This window comes from Larimichthys crocea, chromosome XVII (genome assembly GCF_000972845.2).
Source record: "Larimichthys crocea isolate SSNF chromosome XVII, L_crocea_2.0, whole genome shotgun sequence".
Classification (NCBI taxonomy): Eukaryota; Metazoa; Chordata; class Actinopteri; family Sciaenidae; genus Larimichthys; species Larimichthys crocea.
In genome coordinates this window covers 4276725-4291596 of record NC_040027.1, presented here as the reverse complement: position 1 = coordinate 4291596, position 14872 = coordinate 4276725, and the positions used below count along the sequence as shown (strand labels likewise).

At 41.8% G+C, this 14872-nt stretch overlaps 2 protein-coding genes across 2 annotated transcripts; one reads left to right on the top strand and one right to left on the bottom strand.

Moving 5' to 3' along the window:
• Nucleotides 1-713: 713 nt before the first annotated feature.
• rpl36 (ribosomal protein L36) lies at nt 714-3039 on the bottom strand. The gene is made up of 4 exons (XM_010741323.3): nt 2931-3039; nt 2136-2230; nt 1102-1236; nt 714-839 (listed from the first exon to the last, which is right to left on the bottom strand). Exons 2-4 carry the CDS (start codon nt 2226-2228, stop codon nt 750-752), a joined length of 318 nt encoding a protein of 105 aa, XP_010739625.1. The 5' UTR covers nt 2229-2230; nt 2931-3039; the 3' UTR covers nt 714-749.
• Nucleotides 3040-5107: 2068 nt separating this feature from the next.
• lmnb2 (lamin B2) lies at nt 5108-13987 on the top strand. The gene is made up of 13 exons (XM_010741324.3): nt 5108-5558; nt 7133-7269; nt 7378-7534; nt 7641-7766; nt 7990-8088; nt 8766-8837; nt 8985-9110; nt 9250-9470; nt 9566-9797; nt 9920-10027; nt 10133-10252; nt 10430-10507; nt 10936-13987. The coding sequence occupies exons 1-13, from the start codon at nt 5346-5348 to the stop codon at nt 10969-10971; spliced, it is 1725 nt and encodes a 574-aa protein (XP_010739626.1). The 5' UTR covers nt 5108-5345; the 3' UTR covers nt 10972-13987.
• The last annotated feature ends 885 nt before the right edge of the window (nt 13988-14872 follow it).

Genomic DNA, 14872 nt, shown 5'->3' with positions numbered 1-14872 from the left:
TTCTGGTCTTGACCTCCGCTCCTCTGAACTACATTTCATACTGTGTAGCCTGACAACACTTAGACACCATCACCTGCATTATAGCCTTTAATAACTTATCTTCAGTCTCACACAGCTGTTTGGTGGAACCCACGGGTGCTGAAAGTTCACATCAGTTTGTAAAGGTTTATTTGCCTGTTATAAACTGATGAATGTCAGACCTTGGAGTACAGCCTAGATTCCATGACAGCTCAGCTGAGAAGTGATACCACACAGGACAGGTGTGTCAAGTTTAAAGTCTTAAAGTTAAAGTTTTTAGTCAGTCTGCAATTAATTTGAGAACTTGAGGAAAAAATATAGTTTAGTGTATTAAACCATTGCTATTGCCACATTGTGACATTACCACACTGAAAATATCTGCAGTGATCCAAGCACAAGTCAGTGTCCCTCACCTCAGTCACAGTTGACCATTCATTGACCGTTATTTCTAGTCATCACCAACATCTTAATATACAGACTGAAATACCAGAAATCCACCCAATTAGAAGTCAAACTAGACTTGCACCGTGTTGGTATTAGGTTTGTGATTTTTCAAAAATTAAAAGCACAACATCCTCAACACACCACAGTCAGAGAGGAATTCATTACTGGTCTGAGATCAACATACATTCTGGATATGGACCCTTTGACCGCTGACCAATCAACAAAAGCAAAGAAGACGCCATCAGTCTGGATGTTTGTAGTATAGCAAACGTTTATTAAGTGACAGATTAGTCCTTCTTGGCAGCGGCCTTCCTCATGGCGGCCAGTACGTTGCTCAGCTCCTCTCTCTTTCTCTTGGCGCGAATGTGAGTGCCAATCTGCAAAAGAAACAGCAACATGAGCACGAGTCACTTCAGCACTGTAAACTGAGTTTTATGCTGTGGGGTCAGTGATGCATTACACCTGCTACATCTCTACAGTGAAACCACTCACTGCATGTGGAGATACAAGAGAACTCTGAACTAGACATGCAGTACATTTAGAAAAACACGTACATGTGGTTCTCTGTGCTTAAGTCTTTTCCTGTACTATATTTATCATGGATGAGAAATTAAATGAGGAGAATTTAAACAGACTCACCCTCTTCTTGATAAACTTGAGGGCTCTCTTGTCCTTTGACACCTTCAGCAGCTCCATGGCTCTCCTCTCATATGGAGCAAAACCGCACACTTCACGGATCATGTCCCGAACAAACTTGCTGTGTTTGGTCAGACGCTGCAGAGGAATCACAAAGCATATTAAAATCAAACTTAAAGCGTTATATTCAAAACACTAAATCAGAGCTATAACCAGAAAAGGGTGTTTTTAGCACCATCTTGTTCGTCTTTGACCCTACAAAACTTACAACATACAGCTCCAAGCTTAAAACTTCCAAGACCAGCCCTGACAGCTACAGCTTTGTTCAAGATTTGAAGCAACTTGGCTTGTTTTGCTTCTGCGAAGCGCATTCTTTAAACACGGTGCCAGATCTTGTGCCAAACAAAGAACAACATGGCTGATGACAAACTCATCAGTGCTTTATTCAGAGGTTAGGTTTGGAAGCTGCACGCTCATGTGAGATGCACATTGGCGAGATAAGGAGGAGGATGAGAATTTGAATGTACACTAGAAAGATGTCAATTACATCTACATTCCCACCTGACAGAGTAATAAGTCGAGTTACATTTAATAATTGTCCTTCTCCATTGACATCACATTAACACTTTACATATCTATGCCACACCATTAAAGTACACTAAACTTAAGAGTAGGAAAACGAGCAGCTAACGTACTAACACCTGAATGTTTGCCTACAATTAATCAAAACAGATCAAACTGTCAATCCACTAGATGATTGTCTCCACTGAAATACAGTGTTTTATCAAGGATCGGTGTGACCTCATGTGTTTTAATTGTTTATGACAAACTAAGATCTAGGACACAAACAATCACGACCCAAAACTGAGCACCTTAAGCAAACTGCAAGATACGTGTGTCACTACACAGTGTCACATGTGGATGTAATAAACATCTGAACACCTGCTGCTCTCACATCTGGTCATGAGTGTCACACTGAGTGTGGCAGTAGATGACCAGGACTACCCATCATTAGTCAGTCAAAAGCAGATACTCACCCCGCGTCGGCGGCTGTGCTTAGGAGCGGTTACGTTCTTGGTGACCGGGTGGCCTTTGTTAAGGCCAACGGCCATGGGATAGCGAATAGCCATATCTGTAGAAGACACACACACAAAACAACATGAGTTCAAGCGCAAACAACAACGTTTAGTCTTGTGTTTAAATGCACAACATGGGGATGTTGCAAGACAGATTCCTGCTGTGTGAAATCCTACTTGGCAACACAGCTTTTTCTGATTCAGACACTGTGCTGACTCGCTACTGTTTTTAAACTCAACCACCAACAGTAGCACACGTTCAACAGGACTGCAAGAGAAATTCATTTCTATCTGAACCATGACTGTGGTACAGAACATTTCCAGAAGCTGTTAGCCTTCACTGACTTCTTAAAGAAGCTCGTCTGTCCCACACACAGACTAACTCATGCCGTTTATCCGCCAGACGCCTTGCCACATTATCAGACTTCCTAACAGGTTTTGTGTTAAAATGTCTCTCTGAACAAGGAACACGACCGTCCTTTGCTCGTCTCCAGCAGTTCTACAGAATAATATGCTTTCTGTGGTTATTAAAAAAATACTATGAATGTCAGGAGCTAGCGTTCAGTAGTAGCAAGCCAAGCCACTGACCGGCACCAAGTTTTCATACGTTTCATGTATTGCAGTGTGACAATACTGGACAGGGATGTTTCGTGAAGTCAATAAACCTGTTTCAAATCACTTTATTCTGTAGAAGTCGACGGATGGCGGAGATTATACACGGGTTTTAGTGGATCCTCGTCAACATTAAATTCTTACCTGCTGTCTGTGATGGCGGTTAAACCGGAAGGACTGTTGGACGAGCGAGGCGGGGTGATGAGGGTTTTAACCCGGAACACACTGCTGCGACGCCCGCAGGGCAGCGCTCCTGCAGGCCGGGAAGAGGTACTGCTGTTTAAATAAGGGTCATATACCAGTTCCAGTCTGCTGAATGATATGATGATGGACTATAAGTCTATGATTATTAGGATTGGATTATTGATGAAAAATAATCTGGACGTAATAACATTTGATTATTACTGTGTATGATTGATTACAATGAACATAAGATAAGATAGGGGACTTTAATGATCCCTCACTTGTCACAGTAGCTTGTACAAACAAGGTTGATAATAAATTATTCACAAGTAAGAAAAATATAGAAAAAGTAATTAAGTCATGCTGGTGTTAAAGAGTCCAACATCATCCTCTCCCTCACTTTTTCTATGGAGTCTAGGGGGCAGTTCAGGGCAGAGCTGGTCCTCTTGACCAAAGTCTTTTTCTGTGTCTCTCTGTGCTTCCTCCTGCCCAGCAGATGACTGCATAGAATAAGGTGGACACCCAGGTATTTGTATGCTCCCACCATACCATTGGAGAACTGTTTTTTGAAATGTGTCAAAACATTATCTTCCTGTGAACGTCAAGTCATTTGTTTTATCACTGGCATATCACTTTATATGCCAGAATATTATGGTAGGGCATTCAACATTATATATAAATAAATAAATATAAATATAAGTAAAAATGGGCCAAGATTTCAATTTTAGGACAAATATATTTTTATCAACGGTAATGACAAGGAAAAAGATGATATTTTTATGTACATTTAAGTTTATTATTAGGAAGGTTTCACATTCATAAGAACAGACGTGCAGCCACCCAATTTTCTACTACTTTTTACTTCTTTGTATTAATTTTTTTCAAAAAATACGTAAGTCCTAAGTAGTAATACAGTCATACATTTTATGTCCTCAGTTTTCTTGTGAAAACAAGTCAATGTCATTTTTTTTCCTTTGCAATCTTAAATTATTTACGTCATTATTTTTAATTAACAAATGTTCTTCTTCTTCTCCTTTCGGCTTTTCCCTTCAGGGGTTGCCACAGCGAATCAGTTGCCTCCATCTAACCCTGTCTTCTGCATCCTCTTCTCTCACACTAACTACCTTCATGTCCTCTTTCACTGCATCCATAAACCTCCTCTTTGGTCTTCCTCTAGGCCTCCTGCCTGGCAGTCCAAAACTCAGCATCCTTCTACCAATATATTCACTATCTCTCCTCTGGACATGTCCGAACCATCTCAGTCTGGCCTCTCTGACTTTATCTCCAAAACCTCTAACATGTGCTGTCCCTCTAATGTACTCATTCCTGATCCTATCCATCTTGGTCACTCCCAAAGAGAACCTCAGCATCTTCTTCTCTGCTACCTCCAGCTCTGCCTCCTGTCTTTTCCTCAGTGGCACTGTCTCTAGACCAATCTCTGGTCTCACCACAGTTGTGTACACCTTTCCTTTCATTTTAGCTGAAACTCTTCTATCAAACATCACACCTGACGCTTTGCTCCACCCGTTCCAACCTGCCTGTGCACGCTTCTTCACCTCTTTTCCACACTCTCCATTGCTCTGGACTGTTGAGCCTTGGAAGTCATAGATTCGATTCGCATGTTTGATTTGGCAGGTTTTAAGTCGGAAGCTCTTCCTGGCACAACCCTCTGTATTTATCCGGGCTTGGGACCGGCACAATAAGACACTGGCTTGTGCCCCCTTGTGGCTACATTGAAATAACAAATGTTGTTATCCCATGATAATGGCATATTTTTTTTAGATCACAAGATAACAAAACTCAGTGCATAGTCTTGTTTATTACTACTATCCTTTTGTTTTCTAGAGATCCCAAATTAATTATGGCATTATCTTGAGAAAACAAATTAGATTGACTTATTATCAGGAGAAAACAGAGGAAATAAAACATATGAATGTATGACTGCCTCGGGCTTCCATACAATATTGTTTTTCTTGTACGGTTTTTTGTATGTACGGTTTGTGTGTACACACATACCGTACATACCAATGGCAGTGGTGCGTTCAGGGCACAGACCATGGCAGTGGTGCGTTCAGGGTACATACAATAGTACTGGTTCTTTCTTTGAATTTCTCCCATCAGCCACCGCGGGACAGGAAACGTCCTCTGCTTTTGGCGCGGTTCTGGTAGCGGTGTCGGCCATCTTGGTATCACATCGCCGTTTCGGGCAACTCCGCGAGACGCCGCACGAGCTTACTACTCATTGATTGACATCGTGTCGTTAAACAAGAAAAACAAACTGTTTTTGCAGCCTCTTTTTGCGAACACAGCAGGTGCGTTTGTTTTCTATAACTCACTGAGTGGTGAAGCAAACTGAGGATTGTTGAAACAACCGTTATGGCGACTGCTACCCCAAGCCGTGAAGCTGGCCGGCCGGCGGCCTCTACACCTCTCTCCCCGACCCGCATCTCCCGCTTACAGGAGAAACAAGATCTGCAGCACCTGAACGATAGGCTGGCCGTGTATATCGACCGGGTCCGGGCACTGGAACTGGAGAACGACCGGCTGATGGTCAAAGTCTCTGAGAAAGAGGAGGTGACTACCAGGGAGGTGAGTGAAACACCAGCTCCAACTGTTTGCACCCATCCACATGTACTTTAGCCTCACGGCGTCGGAAGTCTTCACTAACGTCGGCAGGAATCAAACAAAGCAACCCGTCCACATGTTTACGTGTGTTGTGTTCAGGTGCAATGGTTTATCCACACAGATGGCCGTCTTTGTTGATACATATGCTGCATTCACTAATCTGTATTCAAACCTAACAGGACGGGGCGGGCGGGGCATTGAGCGGGTCGTTTATTATACCGTAAATGGTGGTTATGCGCGCCAAAACTTTGAATATGCGGGATGTAAAGTATTGTAAAATATTTTAAAGTACTGCGTTGTTTGGAAGAATTAAACTGTATTTCCAAACTTTAAACGAAAGGCTGCGTGTCATTTCAGTGGGCGCTCTCTCCTCTGCCCCCCTTATGCTTCTCAAATCCCGCACAAACGTCACCTGACCTCCAAACTACACGGAGAAGAGTGGGAGAAACAAAGGCGCAGTTTGTTTTTACGGGCCGGTTGCAGGTCCTCCTGCTTGTGTTATTTTTAGTTGTAACACTTTGACGAGGGCATGAGAGTTTGAAGTTGTTGTGACTTAGTAATAGGTCAGAAAATGTTACGCCCGCGGTCATGTGAGCCGTACAACGTCTGCTGAGAATGCAGAGTTTCAGGCCTAACCGCCCTCTGCTTATCTCTGCCCCACAAACACATCATAAACAAACGCACACCCCGTTTCATTACTGCATGTGCCGGGTTATTTAAATATAGTGTTTGTTTTTTTTTGTTTGTTAAATATAATAATATTTTTTTATTTTATATAGATACTTGTTGCGTAAATTTGTTGATACAATTCAGAATTGATTCTTGATTTAATTAATAAAAATAGTCATATAAAAATATAAATAGTCTAATAGTTGACAGTAATTTCTGGTATAGGTGATTTAGAAAGGCTGGTTTGATTAATAGATCTGAGTTTGAAAGTTACAGATTAACAGCAGTTCGTTATGCTATGAGACAGATTTTGTTTAATCTACCAGGAAAGTTTTTTAGTTTAGTTTTTTTTTTTTTTTTTTTTATGAGCCGTCATATCTAAATGACAAATGTGTAAAAAAACATAAATAAATCTGTGAATGCTGATGATTTTTCATGTTATGCTCCCTTCACGTTGCCTTCTGTCCACTGTCTGTCCACTGTCAGCCCCCTGAAAGCAGTTGTGGCTTATCTGGTTGTAGAGCCACTATGTGGAATTTAAATGTTCAGTTTATTTGTCACACATACTTGTGGCTATAATCATAGTGAACTGTATTTCTGCTCATATAATTAGTTCAGTCAAAATAGGACAATAATAAACTGATAGTTTTGCACTATTCTTTGTACTGTGACGTTTGCTTGTGTTCTGCAGTTAAGACATACTGAGTGGATTATCCTGGTGAAATAAAAATAGAGATAAGCTGTGGATTTTTTTCCAACACAAACTTTAAAATGCATCTGTAGCTGTGTACATCATTACATGACAGCAGTCAGTGAATCAATGAATTGTACTGTCTGCTAATAATGACTTTGTGTGTCCTTCTCTTTAGGTGACAGGACTGAAGGCTCTGTATGAGGCAGAGTTAGCTGATGCCCGACGGGTTTTGGATGAAACTGCTAGAGAGAGAGCCAGACTCCAGATAGACTTGGGCAAGGCTCAGGCCGATCTTGACGAAGCCACCCGCAGGTAATATTATGCAGGACATCCAATTATCACATGTGTCACATTTGGAATCACTGTTTGAGGCGATAACTTAAAATGTCTCCTCCTCTTTCTTCTGTCCCTGTGTACCAGTGCCAAGAAGAAGGATAGTGATCTTGCTGCAGCGTTGTCCAGGGCCAGTGCTTTGGAAGGCCAGCTGAACAAGAGTGAAGCAGCTCTTTCTACAGCTCTGAGCCAGAACGCTGCTCTGACTTCTGAGCTGGCTGATGTCAGTAGCCTGCTGACTAAGGTGTGTACTGCACGGCTTTATGTTTAGAAACAAAGCAAAGAAGAAGTGTGAGTGTAGTTCTGAAATGTCCACGTGCTAATATTTCTTCTGGTGTGATCCTGTATAGGCGGAGGACAGCCATGCTGTTGCAAAGCGCCAGTTGGAGGCAGAGACACTGATGCGTGTAGACTTGGAAAACCGCTGCCAATCCCTGAGCGAAGATCTGGAGTTCAGGAAGAGTATGTTTGAAGAGGTAAGCGGGATGTGGTGTGTGAAGGGGCAGTGGTCCATACTGTCTGCCTCCTACTGTGATGAATAAATGTGACTTCAATAAGAACTGAAAACTCGAATGAATTATTTAACTGCTTGTAGTATAAAGCATTTGTATACGCAGAAGAATACAATCACTTGTCGAACCTGCATCCAGAGCAGAAGCAGATGGAACAAATGCTTGATTTCTTTATCTTTGTGTGCAGGAGGTGCGTGAGTCTCGGCGTCATCAGGAGCACAGGATCGTGGAGGTGGACTCTGGAGTCAGACAGGACTATGAGTTCAAACTGGCACAAGCTTTACAGGTATGATAGGGGATGACTTCACAGCACCTGTCATATCTGTGACGGAAACAGCTTATAAATATATAATGTCAGTGAAACAAAATGCAAACATGGGCTTGGTATGTACATATGCAATTTCTGTATACTGTTGATCGCTCCATAAGAGCAACATTGTTTTGGAAGTTTAAAGCTCTCTTTGTGCAAAGCTTCTCACTCATATTGCTAAAATGTTTTGCAGTACTACCAGTGTAGCTACGACTATCTTATGGCACCGCCGAATCCAAACATGTTTTGCTAGTATAAATATAATATGAATATGTTAAAACACATTCAGCCACAATGAATGTGACAGCTGCTGCTGGTCCTCAAAAGTCTTAGATGCATTCAATAAAATGTGACAAACACCAGCTGTAAAAATCATTTCATGGTCCTAGCTGAGTTTGTCGGGACTCATTTTGGAATTAGTTGATGATCTTCCTCAAAATCAGGAGTTTATTATTGCAATAAAGCCCACCATGCTTAGCACTGCATTCCAACACTACATGTACCAGTTGTCAAAAAGTGATACTTCTGATACGCCTTTGTTTTTAAAGGTTTGGGGAAATGTACAGTTTTTTTTTACCAGGGGGTGATAAGGGACCCCCTGTGGAGCTTTTAATTGAGGATTAGCACTAATCGGGTTTGTATGCTCCCACCAGGACCTGAGGAAGCAACATGATGAGCAGGTCTCTCTTTATAAAGACGAACTGGAGCAAACCTTCCAGGCCAAGGTGAGAGACTAATATTTATTTCTTCCAATGGTGGAAAAAGACTGCAAATGTACTTGTGTGCTCCAGCCCAAGACAGAAAATTGTCTATCTTCGAGTTGAGAAGATCCCAGTTCAGCCCTTTTTCACACAAAATCTGTCTCCTCCTAGCTGGATAATGCCAAGATGTCCTCAGAGATTAATGACAAGGCAATGAGCACCGCCAGGGAGGAGGTGCAGGAGTCCCGAATGAGAATAGAGAGCCTCGGCTATCAACTGAATGCCCTGCAGAAACAGGTACTGCTTCATGACCACCTGCACACACAAATCTAGACCCACAGTTCACACACTTTCAGGCACTTTTGCCATTCAGCTTCACGATTCTGTTTTGTTAATAGGTTATGCTGGTTGGATGTGTGCGTGTTCATATTCATAGGTGGCTGCCTCAGAGGATCGTATCAGGGAGCTGGAGGAGATCCTGTCATCGGAGCGCGAGAAGCACCGCCGTGCCATTGAAGGAAAAGAACAAGAGATGAGCGAACTGAGAGAGAGGATGAACGCTCAGCTCAGTGAATACCAGGAGCTGTTGGACGTGAAGCTTGCCCTCGATATGGAGATCAATGCATACAGGAAACTGCTGGAGGGAGAGGAGCACAGGTACAACACACACACACAAAACAGTGACATGAAACTTATTATGTTTTGGTTGTGGGTAGCTTTTTGCTCACTGGTCATTGGTGTGCTCCTTTCAGACTGAAGTTGTCCCCCAGTCCATCATCTCGAGTCACCGTGTCCAGGATATCAGGATCTTCCTCCTCCCGCACCTCCAAGAGGAAGAGAGTGGAGGCTAAGGATGTCTCAGAGGTGGACATAGGAGAGGGCCAGCTGCTGGTGTCGGAGGAGGCCACAGCAAGTGGAGCAGTCACTATATCACCCACCGACATGGATGGAAATGCAGTCACGCTGACCAATGATACTGAACAGGTGTGTAAGACGTCTAGTGTGGTTGTACTTCTCCATTGTCATAGAACTTACTTTTTCCTGTGTCCAAAAACATGTAAACGTGTCTGGACATTAAAGATTTTTGTTACGCTCTCCTGTTCCAGGACCAACCTTTGGGCAACTGGAGGTTGAAGAGACAGGTTGACAACGGGGACGAGGTCGTCTACAAGTTCTCCCCAAAGTTTGTCCTCAAGGCCGGGCAGTCAGTCACGGTGAGAAATATGAAGTAGAAAACTGTGTGCGCCCTGTCTCTTCAGTATGAAGAGTTTTTTCCATGAAATTAGACTGATGTATTTACCTGCGTTGTTTGTATACAGGTGTGGTCTGCTGATGCTGGCGTGGCCCACAGTCCACCATCTGACCTGCTGTGGAAGAGCCAGGCTTCCTGGGGGACAGGAAGTGACATAGTTACCGCTTTGATGAATTCTGACGGCGAGGTAAAGACGCCCACACATGATGAAATAAACCTGTTTTCTCTTCATTCACATGTCCCTAATTTAATGCACAGACAGCCACTACATGTTGAACTGCGTGTTCTACTTAGTGAGAGCACTAGAGCTCCACAGTATGCTGTTTCTGTGTTGACTTATGTGGGCTGACTAACTGTCCTGCAGGAGGTGGCCAGAAGGAGTGTAACCAAGACTCAGGTAGAAGTGGAGAATGGAGAGGAAGAGGAGGATGTGGAACAAACAGTGAGTATCATTGTTTTGTCTCGCCAGATTTCAGCGAGGCTGTTGTTGTTGTATTCTCATTCTTGCGTTCGCAAGTGTACTGTGACATCACCTATCGTTTGCAGATAACCGAGTTTCGTGAGCCCGGTATGTTGAACAATTGATGATGATTTAAAAAACTACTTCAGACATCTTTGTTTGATGTCCTGACTGCTGACATCGAGAGGGCGGATGTCTCCTCAGCAGCCAGTAAATCTCTGAAACAAAGGGCTAGAGTTCAAATCCTCACGTGGCCAAGTGTCTTTTTCGAATGCTTCTTGTCAGTTCATTAAGAAACAAGCATCCAAATGATGATCCAGACCTCAGTCGTTGCTGCTTGTGTCTATATTCATTCAAATGTGTCGTAAAACAAACAGTAATCTGAACCTCTTTATTTTTTCCCCCTACAGGGCAAGGTGTCATCCAGAGAGTGTGCCATCATGTGAAACCTTCCTGTCCTGTCGATTGCTTTGACTTCCCAATTTCCAAATTTTTTTTTTTCTAGAGCCACTCCGATATGATCATGTCTGTTGCCTCATCATTTGGTGTTTTGTTTTTTTTTAAGTTTCTCTGGACTAATGGACATGTTTTTACTGCCCTCCACTTTTCTGGACCTACTTTAATGAGTCATTTACCTAAATAATACTAGCAATGCTAATGTCTGTGGATCACTCATATGTTGGATCCTTTCTCCTGTCAGTCTATCTTTCTTCAAGCACAGCAGAACACAACGTGTAACGATTGCACGGAAATTCACTAAAAGAACCTGTCATTTGAGTTCTTAAAATAGTACCTCCGCTGTGTGGCCATAAAGATTTAATAACTTTAATATTGAACTAATGATGAGAATGGATTGAATTTTGGAACTGTTTTTCCCTCCAAAATCAAGACATTTCTGACAGAGAGCTCTGTCTGTTTCCCTTCTATAACATTTATTTGTGTGGTTACGTAGATTTTGCCCTGACGCACATTTTCCTGTGTTTTTATTTATGTCTTCCTTTGAAAGATCTAAACTGAGACACAGTTGAATTTACAGATTGACTGAAAAGCCAGTTAAAATGAGGGGGTCTTGTGTTGGAAAGCTGATTTCCTTCCATTATATGTCAGCGATCAGAGCTTAGACCACTACAGATGAACTCTGGGACACACTTTGTCTTTACATGACCTGCTCTCAGAGACCTGATCTGCTGGCCCTCCATCCCTTTGTCCTCCTCTCCCCTCCTTATCATCATCATTATTATTATTTGTATTATTTGTATTATTATTATTGGTTTAAAGATAATAATGTGATAGTTAATCTGATTTCAGTCTTACTTGTCAGAGCTGAATTAAAGAATTAAACATTTGATACTTGCTGGAAAGGCTTAGAGAGCAGAAGGTGTTTGGAGCCTCACGTGGTGCCACCTTCCAGTTCTTCTAAGTTTCCACAGTGACTGTTGCTGTTGCCTGTAGGGACTCCCTGTGGCAGGGCCAACTCCTGAACGAAAACACTACATTTTCGTTTCAAACTTTTTTTTTTTCTGATAGTATGTGGAAAAATTGGTTTGTCAGTACTGCCTTTGTGTAGTATGTAGTGGAAAACATGGTGGTGCTTCCAGGCAGCCCAACAAACATCTGTTGTGCTGCCTCGAAAACCTTTGTTACTGTATTGCTTGTCTTGTAGCTCTAAGTCAGTGGCAATGGCCAGTTATAAAAAAGATATATTGGAATGAAACACTAAAATCTGAAGTGACGAGACCTTTGGAACCTGCTCATTAACCTTATCAGGGGTTTTGTCTTACCTGATATGTAAGTTCTTTATCACAATCAGCCCATTGCAGTCTCCTGTCTTTCCCCTTGTTGACTATGAGTTCAGTGTTTACTGACGTTTCAGCTCTGATCAGGTCCACCAACACCTTTGTGAAACAAGTAACTATTAAGTAGCTACATGTTCAGTCTGTTTGAGCCAAAGCAATGAGCAGAGCTGCAGACTAGACCGAGACAAGGACAGCTGTATACAGACAGGAAGAGAAGTGAAAGTGCAACTTGGCTGTCACCTGTATGGCACCACACGGACTACTAGAGTTGAGCCTGTGGCAGCTTGTTGCAAACATCTCCTGTATGAAAAGGTTGTTGTCTTGGGCAAGTCGGCTTGCAGCCATTAAACTCATGAACTTATGGTGTTTAAATTGGTGTCGGCAGGTCTTCTCTGCTGGGGATCGTGATGGGACAGACTAGCCCAGTCTTTTGTCTCTGTGCAAAGCAACACGGCTGCTCTTAAAATACGGAGCGGCCAAAACGTGGCTCGAGTAACAGTTGGATGTGGGTTTGGCGTTTCGGTTCCCAGTTGGCCAACTGAAATAAAATGTTGTTAAGAAAAGCCTCAGGAATGGCTTTGTCAATCTGAAGTATTGAACTGACATAACATTGCCTCCATTTTATGTACACACAAGGTAAACAGTGAAAGCAACACTCTTATCTCGATCTCTGCATTGTCCTCTCTGTATGCTTTGGATTGCAGTACGTTGTACAAGTGTTGCTTCCACAACTTGTCACCTTCAGGCAATTCAATTCTTGTGTGTTTGTATGCTGTGCGTTACATTGCTAGTTATTTTTCTATAGCATTTTCATCTATGTACTCGATTTGTTTACATGTTTGCATATTACTTTGTGCTTAGGATTTCTGGGGGGTGATTAAGGTTGGGTGTTGATAATCTAAACAGAAGCTGGTCAGCTTCACACTCGATTTCTGGATTCCTCTAAATCATCACTGAACACTCCTGCTGCAGTGTTGTGCCCAGAGTTTCAAGTCTTCACTTGGGTTTTTCATTGACAAGAAGCTTCTTGTCTTGTTATTGAACATTTGAATTAGGTAGTCTGGCAGTGTTAGACTAACTGTGAATGTTAAGTTAATACTGATCTTTCATATACAATGGAAATTCAGTCCCTCCAGGAAGTCTCAATCTTCCAATTGAACCAATCCCTGCAGTACTTTTGTTTGTTGTGTTCTCGTTACAAAACCTGGTCAAATCTTTTACCAAATCACTGTTTAAATACAGAATCTGTTTTTCAAAGAGTCAAATAAGCTTCACTAGAACTACATGGAGTTCTTTATTTTCTGAACCTTTTGTTGCATAATAATATGCACGATCATCAGTGATTTGCATTTTGTAAACTGACCTAATCACTAGTGTTTTATAAAATATAAAACTAAATGGTGAATGGTGCCAAAATGAATGTATGTAGGTAACTTTTTTTCCCCAGTCATTTTTGGCTGCATTAACCGAAAAACCCCAACTGTGATCCTGGAGGGACTGTTACTTGGGTCTGACTTGGTCTGCTACTTTTAACACCCAAGTTTTAATCACTGAAACAGAGACCTGGTGTATTCATGTCAGGGGGGAGCATGCCAAATGTCAGTTTTCATTTATGATTAACTGTTGAACTACTTTTTGTACACACAATAAATGTTTTGCATATACACATGATCTCACTAGTGGTTATTGATGCACGCGAGTTACGTTCAGAGGTTTAACTGAATTAATTTCAAAGATGTCATACACGCACACTTTTCCTCTTTGACAAATAGTAGCCAATCGTAGGCAGAGTAGTATGGGTCTGGTTTTGCTAGTCAGTGTCTTAAGTGGTGAAAAAGTGTTTCAATGGACAAAGAATCATGACGCTGCCTAATTTCTGATGTCTTATCCTGTTTTTAGCTTGGTTAGGACATCTACTTGCTTGGTGCACGACTTAAATACAGTTGTTACGTCATGGCTTTAGAAGCTTTTGGCTTATTGACAAAACTGGACGTGTACCTGTTAATGTAGTTGAAGCCATTACATATTTCCCAAAACCTGAAGGCACCACATCCATGTGTTCTCAAAAATTGATAAACGTGTATTTATTTCATTTACTGATTGTAAAAAGTACACAAAGTTATTGACTTTTGGAGTTTTCTGCTTCATAGCTAAGCCAAAAGGACGTAAGAGCTCTCCTGTTTCCAGGTTCATCCTATTTACTGGAGTAACGAACAGTGTTTTCATTGCATTAGAGCTGTACGGTATGGTAAGGTAATGAGTGCCTGTAAACTGTTGACTGTGGACTTGGGGGTGCTTTGTTAAACCAGAGATAATCAACTTGGATTGTCCAGGTAGCACGTTTATAACGAGACAGGAAGCAGTTAATCAAACATTAATAATTATCAGGTAAAATTCATACATATGATACAAAATAAAGCACTAAAGCTGGAGTTATGGACATTATACAGTTTAAATTTTTGTTCATGTACCATACATTGTATCTGTGTTTCTTGTGCTGCATAATTTACATGTTGGAAGTGTAATGACAGTTTGGAAACTTGATGTTTTC